Here is a 21,403-nt window from a genome sequence, read left to right as displayed (position 1 = left end):
GTTTATCTTAAAGCTCTTTGATAGGGTTTGGTGTTTACGGTCGTGTGGAGAACAAACTCATCCAAACGTGCCTTTCTGGACCTTACGTTGTGCACTGAAACCCAAAAAGGACGTTTGCCAATGCAGTCATTTCCCCAAATGTCTTATTAAGATGAACTATTAAGATTCAGTAGAAACGAGTTGCTCCGGTCAACCCTAACCAATTGAGCAAGATGTCTGACCAAAGAGGCTTCGCGTCTTGTTTTCATCAAATCGGTGCCATTTGAAGAATTCAAACCACATTACTCAAGTTCTTTTGTGTGCACATTATGCATTTGACATCTAAAGGCACAAACAGCGCCTGCCAAAATCATTTGCGCCGATGAACAGCTTGTTGTTTGACGCACTTGCGAACATGTGCTGCAGTGCACAGCATCAAAATGCAGACCAAATAACACAAGAAAGGGGGGGGGTGGTGGGGGGGGATCATGTTTGGGGGATTGGTCAGGGCTCCTTACATGTGGAGAGAAAGTGCAGAGTGGAGGCAGCCATAGATTACTAAGTCGTATAATCGAATGCCAGGCCTGACAGTTGAAAATGCCCTCCATAAGCAAACCATAACAAGTTGCAGCGTAATTCCAGCCTGAGGCAACAGCGACTGGACGTAATGTAGTTTTTCATGAGCTGCTCTCACGTCCAGGCCGCATGCTTGGAGGCGAGAAAGCTGCTGTGATGATACCTTCACTGTCTGATGGTTAGCCTCTATTCGTTTTGATGTATTTATTGTTCTTGTGCTTCGGACCATAAAAAGGGTTCTTTGTTGGCCAGGCAGCAGGCCCAGTCAAAACGTAGCAAGAGAGCTTCTCTTTTGTTCATCGTTTTTGGAAAATGGAGCTCATTTCAGAGAAAATGTCACGTGTTAGTTCCATTTGAAATGCGGCTTTCTGATTTGCTTTTGATTTGATCTTGACTGTAGTTTCATCTGAGGTTGTTAACGCCACCTTACAGGTGGGCACTTCCGCCGTTCCGTCAGCGAGTGCTTTATGACGCAAAGCCTCGAACAAATTCACGGACCGAGCAGGTTTTTGTCAGTCGAACCGGGTCAGTACAGAACGTCCTCCTCAGTCTGTGTATTTTTTACAAGGTTTTGCGTCATACAGAACTTGCTGGAAAGCTGGGCATCCGTCAACAACGGAATGACGGAAGTGCCCACCTTTGCTCCGCCCTCTTTCTTGTCCCGACATCCTTTACATGCCCACTTCTCATTGGCTCGGCACCCCTGTATACTTTTGTATTACCTCTGCCGAGCATTTACTGTAAACTCCTGTAAACAGCACACACCGCTCGCTGTCCTTTTATAACAGGCTCTCCACATTTGCTGGTATCCTTTATAATCCCTTTTTATATTAGCTGTAATTTTAGTAAGCAATTTTTTTAATTTCTTTACTTTTCTATTAAATCTCTTTAAAAAAATGAAAAATGTACTTTTAAATACAGAATGTGAAGCAAATTCAGCCATGTTAATAAATCCGTGATTCTATTTCGCTTCTTCTCGGTCGGTAAACGTCTAAAGAATGTGACAAACGCGTTGTCGATCCCATTTCCTGAACAAGAGCATCTAACGCGTCGTGCCGTCCAATTGAATACATTCCAGTTTGTTCCCCACTTCACTGACGACTAAAGCATTGCCACGCGTTGCCAGTGTGTCATATGTTCTATGCAGCCCCCACTAGTCTAAATGTGGTATAAATATGATATCTGGTCATATTTTCTGGAAGTGGAATATGAATTAAGCAGCAAAATCCATCCCATTTGTATCTGCCACTTGCTGTCAACTGATGATGACATCACAGTTGCTCAGGGCTCGGGCAACGACCAATCACAGCTCACCGGTTTACTGAAGCTGAACCGTGATTGGTCGTTATCTTATCCCCGAGCAACATTGATGTCATCTTCAGTCGAGAGCAGGTGGCAAAATGGCTGCCGCCTAAGATGGATAAAAACGGCTTCATAAGTCCCATTCCGCAAATGTAATATTCATCGGAATGTCACGCGAGGTCACGCATAACGTATATTATTGTCCGTTTAGTGTCAGTCTGACCGCCTCCCACAGCAGAAGCGTGAACACTTACCCATCATGTGGTCTTGACCAGTCGCATCTTCCTTGTTGTCAGCCTTCAAATGAAGCTTGTGACTCATTAGGAGCGTCTGCGAAGTAAAAAGGACAACAAGACCTCAGCATGCAATGACTCGATGCTCGTTTCATTGTCAACATTGCAAAGTGGGTCGACTGGCGTCGTCTTTGGTACAATCGTTAATATCGTTATAATTGGGTTATTCCAGTGTGCGGTGGAAAAAAGTCACAGAGGTCAGAAAGCTTTTGTGCTGTTTTGTGGGTCGAAGATGGATGGAAGGCTTGGGGAATGCTATCAAATGGCCCTTTGTCAAATGGAGTGCTTCTGATAAGGAGCCTCGGCGCTATCAAAAGTCCACATCAGGATTAAATGTCCTACATAATTCTGCGGGGCGCTCTTTTTCACTGCACTTAGTCCTTTCCGTTAAACGCCCCTTTTATTGCCTTTATAGCTCTTTAGAACTCCCCGTCGATGTTTAACTCACCCATAATAAAGAACAACATCTACCAAATTCCTCATTTTCATTTACAAAGTGGTGGGATATTGAAAAATGAAGGCATAAATCAGCACCATTTAAAAACTCATTCAATGCCAGGGAGGTTTTTTCATGTCATGTAAGAATCCGGACATTCCATCCCAGGTTTATTTGACATTTTTAGGGTAACGGAGGGTTTGAAAATGGCTGCCACTGAACAAGGCTCATGTGTGTCCTTACACTTGAATTTGTGTGAGATAGAAACCAAGAAAAGGAAAGCCAAATGTGCACTTACAGCCGCGTCAGGACAGATCTTCAGCTCTCCCTTCATCTCCGAATGTTTCTTGGGTGTCGGCGATGCACTGACTAAGGCGCCTTTTCCGGCAGTCCTGCGGACAATCAATAGTTCGTCTTATCCAAGGATGTGTGTTAAGACTGCTTGCAATGTTGTCACTCACAAAGCCAACAACAAAAATGCTTCTCAGAAGGTGTGAAAAAACATCAACAGATCAATGGAGTGAAGTGTCGCAGTGTGCACGTGCAACAATTGCCACAGAGTCCAAACCGGAATGGACTGAGATGTTTTTGGTTGGTTTCTTAACACCCCCCCCACACCCACACCCACACCCACACACACCCACACACACACACACACACACACACCCCCCCCCCCCCCCCCCCACACACACACACACACACACACACACACACACACACACACACACACACACACACACACACACACACACACACACACACACACCCACACACACACACACCCCCCACACACACACACACACATTCCCAGCAATGGGCGCTTATGTTTGCATGAGCACAAGCTATTTGTTTGAAGGATTCAATTGGTTGAGAGACAACTCAAGATAGCTGCAGTGACAGGAAGTAATCAGTAATCAATGAAGGGCGATTGATTGGCGAGCGTCTGGATTTACGCACCTGCCGAGAAGCTCCTTCACAAACTGCTCCTTGCCGATGAACGCTGTGGTGCACTGGATCTGACTGGCAATCTGGCCCATTTGATTGTTGCAGTGGTCCATGATGGAGCTCAGCTTGTTGCTCATCTCCGATTGATTGTGCGCCTCCAGACTGTCGTTTCTCTTCTTCTCCTTCCTCTTGTCCAACTTTGTCTGCTTGCCCGCGAGCGCCGAGCCAATCTTCATCTCTTTCTTCTCCTCTTTTCCTCTGGAGAAGTCTGCTTTTTTCCCAGTCACAGCTGGAAGTTTGCTCTTCCGGAAGCCAAACCAGTTGGCCAGCGAGGGAGCGGTCTTTTGTTTGGCCTCACTAGCAGCGACCTTCTCTTGTTCTTGGCATTTGTGCAGATTTTCTTCGATTCCCATCATGACCTTTTCTTCAATGGTACACGCCGACGGGCTGGTTTTTGGGTCCTCTACATGCGGGCTTTTGATTGGCGCGTCTGTCTGGGTTTTTACAGCCGAACTAAATTCTTGCTCATTAGGGCTGGTTGCTGTGTTTCCTGCTTCTTGCTTCACCTTCTCTGAATTACAAGGAAAATAGGCCGGGGGCTGAAAGTGCGAGATGACTTTTCCAGGCCTACAGATATGATTTCTTAGATTTTTCTCACTGATGGGCAAAGCGCACGTGTCCTTGTGAGTGGGTGACGTGACCGTTTGCCCCTTCACGGTACCTTGAGATTCATCACCTCTGGAGATTAATTTAGAGGTTCTCTCAGGTGCTACATTTTGATTGCTGGGTCTTGTCCTGAGAGAATAGATTGGACTCTCTGCCAATCCAACGTTGGGTGCCTCCAAGGAACTCTGCCTGGACAGGGAGTTCCCCCTTTCTGTCGAGTTGGTGATGATCTGAGTTCGAGTTTTTCCTGGCCCCTCCGGAACGTTGACGCTGGGTTTCTCAATGTAGTTGGTACTGAAGCTCTGGCTCCGGGCTTTGGCCCCGTTCATTCCCAAGGCTGGCTTTAGATGGGATTTGGCGGTAATGGATATGGATCGGGAGAAAAGTTGACTGCTCCTTTTCTCTTTATCGCAGACATCACCCTCCTCTGGTTTCAGGGCAGGATTTGCCTCCCCTTCCAGTAAGCCAAGTAAGTGAACCTCACCTCTCACCTCTGGAACAGACATATTGGGTGGAGAATCGATACTGTACGCGGGCTGCAAGCTGTCGCGCTGGCCAGACACGTTTGAAGTCACAGTCTCCTTGGAAACTAAGTTGATATGATCTTTCTCTTGCTTGTCTGGTAAAGTGGGACCATTTTTATGGCTGGGGGGAGATTTTAAAAATGCTTTGAAGCCCACTGCCATGCGATTCTTGTGACTCTTTTCTGATGATTTAGGGGAAGTCACAACTGAGCTTGGTGGGCTGACAACATTTTTTTGTGGCTCAGTTTTCACAGTTGGGGCTCCCTGAACTGATAAACCAACAAAGGGTTTCTGCGCAGACGGACGGTCATGTTCTTGGGTGGAGCCTTCCTTACTTGCGAATAAGCTGTGGAGAGAAGACCCTCTGATGGCACTGTAGGGAGGAGGCGGGACATTCTTTGAGCTTTTAGGTGCATTCTCAGGTTCCAGGTCAAAGCCTGAGTTTGTGGGAGGGAGGTAGTCTTTTGAGGTGATCCGCTTGGGAGTTCCTGTAATAGATGTTATGCCAGATGACTTTTGAAGCTGCTGATTGGTTTTGTCAATCAGTTTCTGAGGCGCAAGTGCAGTCCCATAGCCGGCATCCATGTCCATGTCTTTATCTTTAATGGGTAGCGTAGCTTGCATATTTGGTTGGAGGGAGGTGTAGTAGCTTGGGGGCGGGCCCCTCACAGTGGTTGTTGTGGATGGCTGAGCTTTGTCTATTTTATGTGCTTGAGGTGAGCCCTCATAATTTGGCTTGATCAGTAAGGAGGTGGTGCGACCGGGCGGAGGGGGTGGTGAAGGGGACCTGAGTTTCTTTTGAATGCTTTCACAGTGTTTGTCTCTGGTTGGCTGTTCACTCGTGTCAGCGTACTCTAAGTGTTTCCTTGAGAGGCGAGGGGAACTGGGGGAAGAGCCCTTACTCCAGTCACACTTACTGGGAAGCTTGGAGTTCACCACCTTTGGGTTGTGGGAGCTCTTGATGAACCTGGACATTTTACTTGTGGCAGGTGGGGGTGTTTTCTCCTGACTCGGAGTTCCTGAGTTTCCACTGTTTGGCTCAGTGGCAGCGCCCTTTGACAATCTGATTGGGGATGCAGAAGGTTTATTACAACCTCGTAGTTTTGAGCCGCCACTCACAAGACTGGCAGAATCATTCAGAGGTGGGACTGAATGTCCTTTATTAGCTCGGTTGCCAGGCGGTTTGATTAACTTTCTCTGCGGAGTAAGCTGCACGGATAACCGATCTGCATTGCCACCCTTGCTGTTGTTTATTTTGCTGCTCCTGAGCTGATATTCAGATGGCTTCTCTGGAGAATCAAGGACTGCGTAGTTTCCCGTATTTGTTGGTTTATGCCTTGCTGGCTTCTCTTGAGGGGCTAATTCATTGTATGTATCCGCAACTTTGCTAACTGGAATCTCAATCATGGGTCCAGAACCTTTGCTAAGCTTCTGAGGGCTTAGTTCAATTGGCTCCCCTTGAGCATCAAATACTGCCACGATACTCTCCTCGGACAGATCATTATTTGCCTCTTTAGTTGCCTTGACAGGTCCCGGTCTGCTATCTGCGGACTGGGTTCGTACTTGGTCCCTCTGCAAGCGCTGCGGCGTGAGCGGCTCGAAAGCGTCACGGGCCATCCTCTCCACTTGCTCTTTTCGTTGGGTTAAGGGCACCTGCAAATCCCTAGAATCACATTTGAGGTCTTCGTCCGTATCTGAGAAGCAATTGGAACCTTCCGGGTCAGAAGGGGCAACATGCAGCATTGACACCCGAGTGAAAGCTGATGGCCGTCCACTCTCAGTGAGACAACCGCTGACGAGACTTGCGAGCTTCTCGGGACGTTCCTTTGAGTCAAATTCAGAGGGCGGCTTTGTCACCACAAGGCCCGAGCTATTGTCAGCCACACCTCCACTGTCTTGTATGGCGTCCCAGCTACACAGCGTGTCAGAGATGCGGCGGGAGAGCCTCTTGCAGTAAAACCAGCTGTCCTTGTTGGGAATGTCGGCCGCACGGCCAGATTGCACAAGCTCATCATCTGCGTCATCAGAATCGTACAGAAACTTTTTCCCTGCAAGAAGCGATGGTCTTCCGACATGGGCGGGTTTAGACACGCCTTTATTGCTACTCTTGATACCAAGGGAGTAAATGCCCTCATTGGAGTTCATACAGTCTTTGTAGCCTGACTTGGAGACCCTGGATGAAGACAAGGACCTGTGCTTCCTCCTCTGCAATTTCCTCAGCCCCTTTAGAATGTTGGTCTCCTTGCGCCTGGTGGGCATCTGTTCCTCCAGTGGGACGCTGATATTACTTGGGGCAGATGAACCCGAGTTGAGCCTCTTATCCCAGGTGAGAGACGAGTGCTGCGAGAAGGTCAAACAAAAGAAGATTAAAATCCTCCCCAAACACGTCTCTGAAGAAAAACAAAGTATAGGATACTTACCACTTTCCCACAGGAGCGGCCATCATTCCAGGTGTAGGAGCCGCTAGAGAGTTCGCTGCATGCGCTCGACAGCGACAGTTCACTGCTGCTGCAGCTGCTGCGTGGGTACACCGGCATCGGCGCCGTCAGACTCAGCTGGCTCAGGCACTTGGTGATGGGCAAACCTGACTTTACGTTCAACTGGCTCTCCTGCGTCATATTCACATGAACATGTAAGATTGTGCCATTTTAAAAACTCTGAACTGCTGAACAAAAACTTTGTTTATATATATAAATAAATAAATATATATATATATATATATATATATATATATATTCATATATATATATATATTAGAGCTGTCAAACGATTACATTTCTAAATTTGATTAATCACATCTTAGAATTTTGATTCATGACGGTTAATAACTTCATTAAAAATGCTTTTTAATCAACATTTTTTGCCCGTCACATTTAAAGAGCACCTGTTATGGGTTAATTATTTCGACACATAATGTTATGATGACATCTTCCACATTTTTGATCCACTGCACATGTTCATCCTCCTCTTTTTCTAATCAGTTAAATACTTAATATTTTGACATGAACAAATATTTTGAATGTCATACGCAAACCTTTATTAAACGCTTTACTTTAATGCATGTAGTCATGTTTATTGCTCAAACGTAACCTGTCCTACCTTTAACGTAACCATCCGCTGTCACGCTAAAGGATCAATTAATAGTCTGATTAATTTGCATTAATACATGATTTTTTGTGATTTAATGCTTTAAGCTTTTGAGAGCACTAACATATATATATATTATATATATATATATATATAATATATATATATATATATATATAATATATATATATATATATATATATAATATATATATATATATATATATATACACGGTATATATTTTAGTAACACAAGCAAAAACATGAGGAAAATGTTTTTCCCATTGTTATTTCATAGCCAACTCTTTTTTGCCCTTAATGCATAATATATAAGGTGACCAATGCAGAACATTGCACCATCAAGTCATTTTTAATGGCAACCATCTTAAATCGATGGATTTCTGGTAACATGACAAGGATGTCTTCTTCTTTGCGTCAACTGATAGCACCAGCCATTCCTGCTCAGAGTGGGTGCGGGTCAGGCCTTTAGATAGTAAAGGTTGTATTTTAATATCACGTAGTGATTTGTTCAGCAGCTTCAGGGCACGGTTACAACACCAGGACCCAAAAGAGCAAAGCTGCTCCCCATTAAGCTTACAGTCGAAGGAGAATCTGAGTTCCTGGACAGTAAGAACGTCTTGCTTCTCTCCGCTTCTTGGAGCAAGTCAGCCGCAGACAGATCCACGATCCGTGACTGGAGTTTCTGGAACGCAAACGTTGTAAATAATGGACGTGAGATCCCGCAAAATAAAAAGGATTCTTGCCCTGAATTTGTGCAGCGCTCAGCACAAAATGCTCATTTAAATTGAATGAGGTTAAAGTCATCATGCGGTATGTTGACATCATTTCTGGAAAAAGCTCCTTCAGATGCTCTCCAATAGTTGCGCGCACAGCCTGGATTCCAAATCACAGACATTTGACATCATCAGTTGGAATAAAACATAAGTGAACAAGAAATAATTGCATCAGGGAATAAGGGAGCCCTTTTAATATTTCCCCCAATTCATTCGCTTGAGTGGGAAGAAGACAAAACCAAATGTATTAATCTTTCACTTTAATTAGTCTGGCTTTCCTGTGAGCAAATTAACGTCATTTGAATTTCCTGCCAGAGAGCACAGTCGTCCGTTTGTATATACGCACGCACGAGAAGCAAATGTGCAGGGCGTCGACAGCCCGCTGCGGCTGGAACTCCAAAATAAAGAAAGAAAGAAAATAGTGCTTATGAGCATTTGCGGAACCAAATCCTATTAATAAGACTCCACTCGTTTCTCAGGAGCAAACCCGACCGACCGCCTGCAGCCGAAGCACAAAACACAAAAGTACTGCAGTTGCTTGTCATTTCAATGCCATTCGAATGGCTTCCAATTTCTAAATGTACGCGTGATATCGTTTAGGCACCTTTCTTCTTTTTTTTTCTAAAGGTTCCGTATCAATGTCAAAGTGATGCAGCCGTCCTGGGACATGAGACGGGAGCGGCTGAAGTGTCGCAGGGTTCCTGATCTTATCATAAAGTGTCCAATTTCACCTGCTCAGCATCCTCATCAAGCATTCAGTCAATAGTGTCGCTGGGTCAAGGAGGGGAGGCGCGTTTTCGTCCACGGCGGGATGGCACGTGCACATGGATTTGCCCTTTTTCAGGGTTCAAGGCCACAACCAAAGTTGAATATAGAGGGAAAGGATTGCAATACTCTCACGCATAAATTGCCAACAAGACGGAGTTGACGGCTGATTCACTCTCACTTGTTCTTGTCAACGTTTCTAAGATCAGGACAATAAATGTTGGCGGCAAAGAAAAACGCCCGCTCAGCACGTAACGCTCATCTGCATTCACGCTGCATCGCGAGATAAACAAGAAACAAACATGACAATAAAGCGCACGCGCTTCGCTGGTCAAATTCCGTCTTTGCAATAACGACGACGCCAGATAAACAACAGAGTTATACAACTGTGATATACATACTCGTGTGGTTGCATTCCGTCTTTGTTTGTGTCATTGGCAAGCAGGAGATGCTGCGATTGCAATAACAACAAAGAGGTCGCGCTCTGTCCTTGAGGCCCTCGAGTCCCAAGTAACGGGACACTTAATTGCCAATTGCCTGCCATATTTGATAAGCGCTTCGGGCCGCTCGCTCGGGGGCGGCCGCGCGTCCGCGTTCCATCATTTCTAACGGAGCGCAACCGTGCCCGTTTCGCACCTTTTCCCAAACCCCGCTCAGAAGTTTGTGGCTATGCGGCACAAATACGCAGCCCGAACCCGAGACGCTGAGGCTGCGCGGACGACCGCGGCGACGCCATCAGATTCGTGATGGCGTTTTATCAGCGAAGCTCAAGAAGCCCATGGGAAACCTCGGAACACTTTAATTACTGATAAGCAAAAGCTTCAGACCCGGACTGCAAATAGCACACAATTACGTCTCTGAACACCGGAAGCCGCAAAAAAAAAAAAAAAAGAAAGAAAGAAAATAAATCTCTCAACACTTGAAGCTGGAATAAAACAAACAAACACACAAAAAGTCCTTGGATTTTTTTTTACTACGTAACAACAATAAGGGAGTGCCACAATATTGATGATTAACTTCATCTCTATTATGATAGTCAACTTTACAGTTCTAACTTGTAGGAAGGCGTTATTTGAATGAACAGTTTGTTTCGTCTATTATAGGAAGAAGATAAGAAATCAATTCAAAGCAACTATATTTATATGGCACTTTTTTGCAAATTGAACATGTTTTTAACAAATGTATACTATTGGTTATAGTTTGATGGATGGATGGGGCAGAGAGAGAGAGAGAGAGAGAGCGAGAGAGAGAGAGAGAGAGAGAGAGGGAGAGAGAGAGAGAGAGAGAGAGAGAGAGAGAGAGAGAGAGAGAGAGAGAGAGAGAGAGAGAGAGAGAGAGGGAGAAAGAGAGGGAGAAAGAGAGAGAGAGGGAGAGAGAGAGCGAGAGAGAGAGCGAGAGAGCGAGAGAGAGAGAGAGAGAGAGAGAGAGAGCGCGTCGTATTAAAATGAGATGCAAATGCAGTATTAGGAGATTGTTTGATTGTAGTACAAAATGAAAGTGTTGACAGTTTACGTTGCAATTCTGATGAAGCGTCCGCTTAATCCAAAGGTTATTATGGAAGCGCAGCGATTTACGGCTGACGGGGGATGAGAATTGTTATTGTTAATGACGGATTCATTTTTTAATTGATTTGCATTTTCTCAAGCTTGGAATTCTAAAATAGTGAGTAATGCCCTGCTTTGCATAAAAGCTCATCATCTGTTTTAAATGTGGTTAGCCAGAGTTAGTTTTGGGTCTAAATATGTATCTCGTGCGAATGCTGAACCAGAGCAACAACGAAAGAAGACATCATTGCGAAGCATATTTGAGTCACTCCCGATCCAGATAGCGAGCAAACAACAGGGATTGCATCAATGACGACAGAATGTTCTTTTTTTGTGGACTTCAATCCATCTGTTGTTCTTTAATGAAGTTGAAGCTCTCAAAGTGGGCATTTTCTCAACCACAAACAGACGGCATCCATGTTGCTCAGGTAACAACCAATCACATCACAGCTTCAGAAAACAGGTGAGCTGCGATTGGCCGTTGCGCCTGAGCAACATGGATGTCACCTTCCGTCGACAGCAAGCGGCAAGATGGCCGCCCCACGAGATGCATAAAAACGGCTGGATTTTGCTTCACAACTCATATTGCGCAAATGCAATATGAATCCGAATGTCATGTTCAGACTCGTGAGGTCACGTCCAACATATTATTGTCAAGAAATGCTGACTTCCGCTTTAAATGCCGAACTCTTGAGTATTTAACACAATTAAAAGAACGGAGCTCTTATTAGCTAACCAAAAGCCATTTTGACTCGAGCGGACGTCAGACTCATAATTGATGTAGTGAATATCCAGAGCAATGTGATTATTAGATGCGATTCCCAAGACGCCAAATGTCATGACGTCCCCACTGCTTTGTGGCTGGAGAATGTTGGAATGCGAGAAGACGAGCGGCGCCGCAACGCGCCGGACTGCAGGTCACCTCGTGACATCATTACAGTCCTTTGCACACGTTTGCGCTCGACGACAGCCACACCAATTTGGTCTCACTAAACTGTCTTTCTGTCTCCTTTCTCCCTGCGGCAGTCGAGCTCGCTGATAGCTTCATTTTCAACTGCCGCCGCCGCTCTTCGCTTCTTATCTCCCCCGGCTCTCCCTTTATGCTCGTTCGCCCTCTCGCTTCTATTTAGCTCATTTTTTCCCAGCGCTGACAGTCCTGTCCTTTGTTTTTTCTTTTTTTAGCACCCTGTTGTTCTCATATTGACAGCCCCGCGGCCCCGGCGCTGACCTTCCACGCCGGCAATATTATACCATCGCTAACAACACGTGGGCGCGCGCGGGGTCCGTCTCATTTCTTCTCTTTCTGCCTGGCGCTTTGCGCTAAAGTGCTCGTGTTCAGGTGGACCTGCAATGATCGGAGGCAATTTACTGCCAATCTAAACCCGCATCCCTTCAGACGGCGGTGCAAAGTGCAAAGTCATTGACTTCACCGCCTGACTGAGAAACTTGGAATATGAAGATAAACCAATCAGCACCTTGCAGCCCATTTTTTCATCAAATTCTCTTCATTATCAGCCGAGGCCAAGCAGCCTTTTAAAGAACTAATCAAGTGGCAAATAACTTCAGCTCAGAAGAAGTTCCTTCTTCGTACCTGGAGGAGCAGCTCCGAGGTGGGCTTGATACGCTGCTGGAACAGAATCCCCAGCGCCCGGTTCTGCTGTTCCAGATCAAAAACTCGAGTGCGCAGCTTGAGACATTCTTCCCTCAGGTCCTGGTGGCAACACCGAGTCCGAGTCACAAGATGAACAACGTGCAGGTGAACATGAGACTCAAAAGACTCAAGCTGCGGAAAAGGGGGACAAACCTTCTGAGTGACGAGTGCCTGCACAACTTGATTAGCGACCTTGAAAGGGACACAGAGACAAGAGCAAGGTCAATCATGAAGGGGACAAATGATAGAAAATGGACAAAATGTCTCTGCAAGTCAATCTTTTGTGAGGTTTTTTTTGATGGAAATGCGGCTACTAATTTACATAATAGCGCCTCGCGTCTGAATAGTTTCTTCAGGTTCTTGAGGAAATATGAATTGTAACGACTTTAAAAAGCCCGGGTGGGGGGTGCGAGTGTCCACTCAGGTGAGAGCAGAGGCGCGCGTAGCGTAAGCGCTGTTGTGTCTGGCCGACATCTTTACTCCGACCGCAGCGTCGATAGAGAAGCGGCTCGCATTACTGCTCATCGACCGCTCATTAAGTCCACATCGGCTCGGGAGCGTTCTCGTCTACTGAATGAGGAAAGACGAGAGTAGAACTTGGCGAGACGAGCCCCCCGCATCTGATTGTGCTCGTCTCTTGTTTGAGTATCTAATGTGTTGTTTGCCCACACGCACAACAAGTCGATGTCAACAATAATCTTCTTTAATCACCCACTTTCAAGTGCAATCTCACGCAGCCTCCAGCAGACGCTTACGCCGCCTCTTTGCGTCCCCCCTCCTCTCGGACCATGCACTCCCACTCACCGTGATTCAGCAAGCAGCCTCACTAATAGCCCCCCCCCCCAACCCCCCCCCCATGTGACTCCCTGAGCAGCACTCAGCTCAAAAACGAGCACAAGGCACAAAGATAATTGTGCCGTATCATCGCCAACTAACATCTTTATGGACATTTTATTGAGCGCAGACAGCATGCGAGTTGACCTCATGAGGTTAAAGGTCGCCAGCAGAAAAACATTCGCGTCCTCGGGAGGGGGGGGGGGGGAGGGGATACTTGTCCATTTTTTTTGTGGCCTGCGGCAAAAAGTGACCTTTGACACGATCCACAGTGATAAAATATATAGATATATTTTATGTATTTATTTTGTGTGGCACGACGACATTGGTTTTCTGTAAAGGTTTTTCTTGATTCAAAAATAATATTTACAACGTGAATAAAGATAATTCTGTTTCTGAAGGAGACATAGCTTTTCAGGTGAACATATCGCTATCATAAACCTCAATGAATGTTTTTGTTTTGTCATGTTAGGCTGCAGATGTTTATTTGCCGGCGAATGCGGGGACGGAATTCAGCTTCTGCTGAGTGCAGGGGTGCCTCAATTCCATGGGACGCAGGGCTGGGGCCACCCAAAAATCTTGCCTCAAAATCGGATTGATTCATTTTCGTCTTTAACTCATTTGCTCCCAAAAATGTATAAAAACGGTTTATTTCAAATCTTGCCAAGGTTCCCAAAAACGTATTTATGCTTTTTATGTTTTTTTTTTTAATGCTAGAGCATACAGAAGGCTTTGCTGCAGCCTTTAAACTGAAGAGAACACTTAAAGCAAATGATAGTTATTACAAAAACGGCCAGCAGGTGGCAGTAGAGTATAAGAGATCAACCAGGGACATGTTGCAAACAAGCCCCCCCCCCCAGAGTATTAAACAGATTTGTGAATAATGATGAAACTTAGCTATAATCTAATGCTAATTGCTGCAAAACGGAAACAAATAGAAGAAATATAGTTTTTTTTCCTGATGAAAGAAGAGACTCTCATCTTTTTTTGTGTGTTGGTTCCATGTCTTTATAGCAATAGAACACAATATATTTAAATCAGTCCAAACCCAGTAAAACAGCCGGGAGCGAAGGGGCTTGCTTGAGTGAAAATGGCCGCCAGTCAATGTTGTGTGGAAACGCCTGCGCTGGAATATTTGATGCGTGAGAAGACGCTCACCTCGTCCAGGCAGCGTTCGTACTGCTCTCGCTGGCTTTGGTTCTCCAACGCCAAGACGGAGTTCCTCTCCTGGAAAGAGCGAGCGCACGTGCCGATCAGTCAGCGTTTCCATCGTCAACATCGTCAACGCGAGGCAACAGCAACGCTCGTGAACAATCGTGCTTTGGGGTTTTAGAAAAGCCAATAATCGCCTCCAAGCTGGCACAGAAGAAAAGGTCAAGCGGAGGCGAGTCACGATGCTGAACTTTGGGCTTGGGATCGAATAAGAATATCTCCTTCCCGTCGCAGCGCTATTGATCTCTGGGGATTTCCAATTTGTCAGAAGCCGGCAAGGCGTCGGGAGCCGTCGGGCAGCCCGGCGCCGCTCGCCCTCTGCCCTTTCCGAGGAACTCGCCATTCCTCCGAGGAACGCCGCAGACGTAATTAAAGCCCCCGACATTCTGGGGGACGAAACGAAATGGAATCCCCAAAGCTTCGCAGATGGATGCAAATGAGGAGCAAGTGATCCTCCCGAGGAGCGCTTCAACCGCCATTTTGGAGAGAACGGCGGGACCTCGCCAGCGTCGCTGTCGTCGTCATTTTTTCAACGGTATCGCTCACGCCGGATAAAACATTTCACTTCAATCAGTCATCGCTCAGGAAATTGATCAGAAACGAAGCCCGCTGTTCTATTTTGGCTTTTTTTATCCACCTGTTGTGTTGCTCAGCTTGCGCACGCAGCTTGTTCGTACCCGCGCTCATCACGGCCTCATCTTTCGCATAATGCTCGTACAGTGGATCGAGATATCGCTGATTATGCATTTGTGGACATTTGCTGCTGTCAGACCCGAATTGCCGCATTTGCGAGACGGATCGTAATATGTTACATCGATGCCTTCTTAAAATAATCGGCAAAGTCATTTTTTCAGAGTTTTCAGGAAACACCAAAAATTGATCCATTTGCATCTTGAGATGATGATTGACGGGCAATTATTTTAAGAGGGTGACGACACATAACAATAAATATTCAAATATTGAATTGATACACACAATGATGAATATTTTCTATTTAGTCGAAATGAAAGAACGAGAAAGACTCAGCGCTAATACAACGCTTTGTTACTGACATTGTGGAAGAAGCAAGGCATCACAAGCATATAATATGTCAAACACCCGATGTTCGCGTCGACGGCCGCTGACCGAACAGCCGGGAAGGTCGCACAGCTCTGGAAAAATCAGCAAAAATACACACGGTGACTGTGTTTGGTATTTTGACCATTTTTCGTTTTGTGGGGAAAAAATACTCTCAATGCTCAAGTATTTTGTTGACTAAACAAAAATGGCAATCAGATCAATTATTAAAAAATATTAAATTTTTCTAGAACCGTGTATTTGGGTGCATTTCAGAACACAAACATGTGCAGCAATACCGAAATAATGTTCGATATATTGCAAATCATCTGCTTCAGGTTCCGTTTGTCTATTTTTCTTAGTTTTGTATTTGAAAGGGTTGACAGGAGGGCAGCAGCTCCGACAATAATCGGCGGCGAGGCAAGTGATGCATCGCATCTGCCGCTCCAGCAAGTGGCGCATCCATCACATGGTGTCGCGCGGCGGGATTAAATGGCGCCGAGCTTGTGATGAAGGCATTTCAAATGGAATGCTGAGCTCAAGTTCTCCATCACATTTGAAGGACGCAACAGAAAATCGTCTTGCGCTGAATAATTACATCTGGTCTTGTGTGTGGACTTCCTGTTAGTCGCGTCGCTCTTTCGTTTGTTGACAATCAAGCATGAAAGGAAAGAAGGAAGGTTTTTCGGGGGGGGGCTGGCGATAGTGAAGTTACCTCGAGGCTCTTTAGGCGTTCTAACAGGAGCTTGGTTTTGTCACGGTTATCGTCTGTTTGGCCGGCGCTCTCGGGCTCCATCTGAGTCGCCGGCAGGGGGTCGTTCTCTTCTGGGCAATCATGCTGCTTTTGCACTTCCTCGGAGAATTTCTCCTAAGGCGCAAACAAAGAGGGCAGGTTAGAGGAGGTAGAGCGGAGGGGGGGGGGGGGGGGATATTGGCAACAAGGAAACACAGCAGATGGGCTGAGAGCAAAAAAAGAAAGATGACAAGCTTTTGCAAAAAGAGTACGAAGTGGAGAAAAGGCAGAAATCAGACAAGGAAGGGAATAGACAAGATGAAAGCCGAGAGAAAGAGGAGAGCGGATCAAATGGGCAGATGGGCCGACGGTGGGGGGGGGGGGGGGGGGGGGGGGTCGTCAGCTCCAACTAAACATCCCATAATCCCTAATCATGTTTCTCTTGTTTTCCAAATTGTAGCGGCGACCTTCGCGGTGCTCCCGTTTGGCCCTCGTGCGTCTCTCTGCCAGTTATCTTTGGACTGGATGGAGGTCTTCCCAGCATCCCATAATTAACAACTGCTAATAATAAGCCTCTAATTGGTCTTTTTCTGGCTGCCACAGAATCGCACAAAGAAAAGAAGACGAAGGGCAGATTGCGAAAGGGAACGATTCATTCGAAATTGCTGCACAAAAGGAGCTCGCCGTTTTCCCAGGATTCAGCGGCCTGTTGAAGGCACAACTCACGAGCCTGGCCAAGAACTTATTGTAAGGTACAAAGTAGTGGCCATTTTATGATTAGGAACTAGAAATGTGAATCGAAAATTGCCATTTATGCTCTTTTATTGGGATTATATATATATATGTCTTTCTTAAAAAATACCTCTCATTGTTTTTGTGGGAATGTTTTTGCATCAAAAGTGCTCGTGGCATTATTTGCTACTTGCTAACACAATCGGTGACGACGCCAGACTAAGAGTTGAGTACTCGTACTGGTCGTACTGGTATCGGTGCGAAAAACATGGCATGATCACATCTGCCTCCAACTTTATTTATAAAGTGACTCCGTGTGAAAATGTCTGGATTGCGGCGGCGCTTCAGTTGCTCGTTGGGCTTTGTTAAAAGAGCGTCCGCAGGGACGGGCGGGGACGTTGTCCCTTGCGCTGCCTTTCAACTTATTGAGTTTGTCTGCTGAATGCACAGAAAGCGGCCGCGTAGCAACGCCTGCCGTTGCGTCATTCAGCAAGCGGGAACGGCCTCATGGTCCGCCATGTTTGCTCTTGTCCGCAAAGGCCGCCGTCGTAAAACCTCACCAAGCGAAGCCGTTAACTCCGCTTCTCAATGTAGCCAATTTTTTTTGTAACTCTTGTTTGTGCGTTACAATACGGCTTTCGCACCTCAGGCCAAACGATCAGTCAAACCGGCTGTTCGTCCTCAGCGGAGCATATTAGCAATGACATTTAGCCACATGATTTGCGCTCATCGCTCAACGGTTGAAGGCGCGGGACGATCGGTGACCTTTCCTTGTAATCCCTTCATCACGTTTGAGGATTTCAATCTTGGAATCATTCGTTGAGTTGCTGCAACAAAGTATGTTGTTTTTGCAAATAAACGCTTTGCATCTGAACGCAAAAGTATTGCTTATTTTTTTATTTGAGTTTCAATCTCGTCTTGTTTAAATCTGACAACGTCATGTCTCACAAACGAGGGAGGTTCTGTGAATGTTACTTATTCCGAGCGTTTTCTCCGTTCCAGCCCAGCAGATATTTCTGCTACGCAACAAAGTCAGCCACGATTGCCGTCCCTTTTTCCCGACTCAACTGAAATATACAAGTTAAGGCAGCGACTCTCTTGAAATTTGTCCAACAACGAATTGCATCCCGTGACAAACGTTTCCCACGCATGAGGACGTTCCGCTTGAACGTGTGAAATCGATGTTTACTTTGTAGGCCTTCATGATGTGGGCTGCGTCGGCCGCCGTCTGCTCCACCACTCCTTGATTGCGCAACAGCGAGCGCACCGTCTCTTCCATCCTGCGCACACAAGACATGACATCAGGCGTGAACGTGAACGTGAACGTGAACGTGAACGTGAACGTGAACGTGACCGTGAACGTGACCGTGAACGTGAACGTGAACGTGAACGTGAACGTGAACGTGAACGTGAACGTGAACGTGACCCATCCCGCTCCGCAGTTGCGAGCCTTTTTCTACACAAACAGGAGATTAAGACGGACTCCCATATTTTGCTTTGCAGCGCAACGTGCGCTTGCAAAGCAGCGGTTGGCACGCGTGAATAAAAGCGCAATCACAGCAGCAACCGCCGCCCGAGCGACGTTGACCTTGAGGGCTCGCTCTCCTCAAAACAATCAGCCGGCAAACGTGCGGGCTGCATGCAGAGCGGGCATCCGAGAAGAGTCAAAATGGCCGTCCAGATTTGCGTCGCATCTCCCTCGCGCTTCAGGCTGAACTTTGACCCTTCATGCGTTCAGCTTCTGTAAAGCAATACGACGACGACGTGCAAGTCCGTGTTTCTCAAATCTGATTGCGCAACGGCGCATAGTTGACATGAATAAAACCGATATACAGCATATTGAAATAATGTCTCAACTGAAGTGAAACAAAATGCTATTATTCTGTAGCATGAATGTGCAAATTGTTCCTTCTGTCGAGTGGACATTTAACGCTTTGGCCCGTTTGACGTCATTCAAAAAAGTTGCAGCGGATCATTTCACGCAGCACACCTGAGAAGAAGAATTTGCACGCAAGAGGACGCGCGCTTTGCAAACCATGCAAACCGTTGCTCGTCAGCTGATGTGATCTGCGACTTGCGATGAGCACACGCAGAGAAGGTTCGGCTCGCCATCTGTCCAGGCTGTGACGCAAAGCCGCTTGTAATCGGGCGCCGAGCGGACGTGCAGACTGTCGCCGATGGCGAGCACTTTCAACTGGCCTGAGTGAGGATGACGATGATGATGATGATGATGATGATGAGACGTTGCTGGGCATAATCGTCGCAGGAGACGCTTGCCGTGACCACGTGATAAATCCAAGCACAGTTTTGGGGGAAACAAATTCACTTTGAATCCGAAATCCCCGGCTTATGATTCAGACGGCGTTTGTAATCCAGACCAGATGGCATCATTTCAAATTCAAATTGATCAGCGCGCATGTGGGCGTGGCAATCCATGAGGCAGTATGATGACGTCATGCTAAATTGTCGCGATGAACCGAGCGATGCATTGTTAAAAAAAAACAAGCACACATTTGTTTTGTTTTTAAACGAGCTCGGGCAGACGGCAACATGGCCGCCGGCTCCGTGCACTTTCCCGAAAGGCGGGACTTTGGCAGCAAGGCATGAAAAGTGCACCACGAGTGGGAAACACAAAAAAACTAAATATGTAGCAGGAGTAATTAAGCAATGACAGCAATGATCTCAAGTCCTCGCACCAGAACCCGAATCCTGATGACCACCAAATATCTGCAACATGGCAAGAAGGAAACACTTGAACTCCGATGGAAAAAGACAAACGGGGCGGAGAAGGAAGAACAAGTCAGTTCTGACTCGCTTGCATCTGCTGAATTTCAAAAATGTCAACAGTCTCGGAAATGCAATTAGGGGCAATCAATTTACACCCTGAGGTCTGTCAACTTTCCATTCTCTCTCTCTCTCTCTCTCTCTCTCTCTCTCTCTCTCTCTCTCTCTCTCTCTCTCTCTCTCTCTCTCTCTCTCTCTCTCTCTCTCTCCTCTCTCTCTCTCTCTCCCTCTCTCTCTCTCTCCCTCTCTCTCCCTCCCTCTCTCTCCCTCCCTCCCGAAAACCCGCGACATGATGTAACTTTTGTAATTCTGTGTAACGTCATTAAAAAAAAATGTTTATGCAGAAATGTACTTTTTGGCTAATAAGGTCAGAAACCCTTACTCATAATATTTTTTTTATTGGTCCATCTTTTATTAAAACGGGACTGCCAGGTTTACTTATTCATGTGATAACTTACAATTTTCCCACTGGACTGCAAGATATAAAAAAATACTTGAAGGTACGACTGAGCAAAATACACCAATGAGCAAAACCATGATGTCCGTTACCCGTCTTTTAATAGATTTGTATTTATTTATTTTGTACATTCATACCGTGACACTTGTACAAAATGAGAGGTGGAAGATGATTTTTAACTCAAACCTGGGTTTTTTTTCCTACCTTTTTTAAATGGAGTGCATTTGTACTGTATGCGTTTCTATTTTGTGACTCCAACTGTGTATGCATGCATTCCGTATTTTGGGAAGAAATTCATTTCCCTTTTTTTAATGGCATGGAATCAAAGCACGAGCGCCTCAAACTGCGAGTCCCGCACATACGTGGAAAAAAAATGATCTCAATTGTGGCCCCGGCACAGAAATGGCTGCGCTCCACATGCAGAGTCCTTGCCGGACTCCAAAAGGTGCATTTGGCGGCTCAAAGAGGCAAGCCTGTTATCAAGCGAACCCGAGCGCTCGAGGCCGAGGCCACCTGCGGCGCGGTCGCTCCGTGGTTCCGAGCCAGCCTGAAACCGATCCGCTGTGTCATTATCCCGCGGTGGCCCCGCCCACCGGCGTGGCCGCGACGTTCCCATATGGGCCGTGTTAACGAGTCGTCTCCTGCCGGGATGCAAAGCGGACCGTTGGTCTCGGAAACAGGGAGGAGCCTGCCGGCACCAACTGCGGATGAGGCTTGCGCTCTCTCATCAGCGTGTCCATGTGGCTCTTTAATGGCAAATAAGAGGCTGCGGTCTCGCTCGGGTCAGCACGACCGCCTCTCAACAGGACCTCAGAATGTCTTGTTTACGTTCCACCGCACCGACATGTACCGTTGCTTTGTTTACTTTTGGGAATGGCGCTCCCGCTGCGACGCGGGTGCCACGATTTTGGGGGGAGACCAGCAGAACATGTTGTCATTTATGAATACAATTTGTCAGTGGAAAATGGAAGCCCGGGATTCTTTAAGAATCGAGACGAGATCAGAGCAGACTCAACAGGTCGCGCTCTCACTTT

General features: G+C 46.4%; 1 protein-coding gene across 8 annotated transcripts in view; it reads right to left on the bottom strand.

Moving 5' to 3' along the window:
- LOC147180087 (nck-associated protein 5-like) overlaps positions 1-21,403 on the bottom strand; it is a 70,477-nt gene that overhangs the window by 6,911 nt on the left and 42,163 nt on the right. For all 8 annotated transcript variants that reach the window (XM_086067517.1, XM_086067520.1, XM_086067521.1 and 5 more), the window contains 10 exons: positions 18,318-18,408; positions 16,379-16,531; positions 14,554-14,622; positions 12,715-12,753; positions 12,502-12,621; positions 8,406-8,510; positions 7,142-7,330; positions 3,544-7,061; positions 2,885-2,978; positions 2,112-2,187 (listed from right to left, as the gene is read on the bottom strand). In XM_086067517.1, coding sequence (XP_085923643.1) covers positions 2,112-2,187; positions 2,885-2,978; positions 3,544-7,061; positions 7,142-7,330; positions 8,406-8,510; positions 12,502-12,621; positions 12,715-12,753; positions 14,554-14,622; positions 16,379-16,531; positions 18,318-18,408 — 4,454 coding nt within the window. The remainder of the gene's footprint in view (positions 1-2,111; positions 2,188-2,884; positions 2,979-3,543; positions 7,062-7,141; positions 7,331-8,405; positions 8,511-12,501; positions 12,622-12,714; positions 12,754-14,553; positions 14,623-16,378; positions 16,532-18,317; positions 18,409-21,403) is intronic.

This window comes from Leptonotus elevatus, chromosome 2 (assembly GCF_054856555.1).
Source record: "Leptonotus elevatus isolate MCC_2025b chromosome 2, RoL_Lele_1.0, whole genome shotgun sequence".
NCBI classification, from domain to species: Eukaryota; Metazoa; Chordata; class Actinopteri; order Syngnathiformes; family Syngnathidae; genus Leptonotus; species Leptonotus elevatus.
The sequence above is the reverse complement of the archived record's forward strand: the minus strand, read 5'-3'. Positions and strand labels throughout refer to the sequence as shown.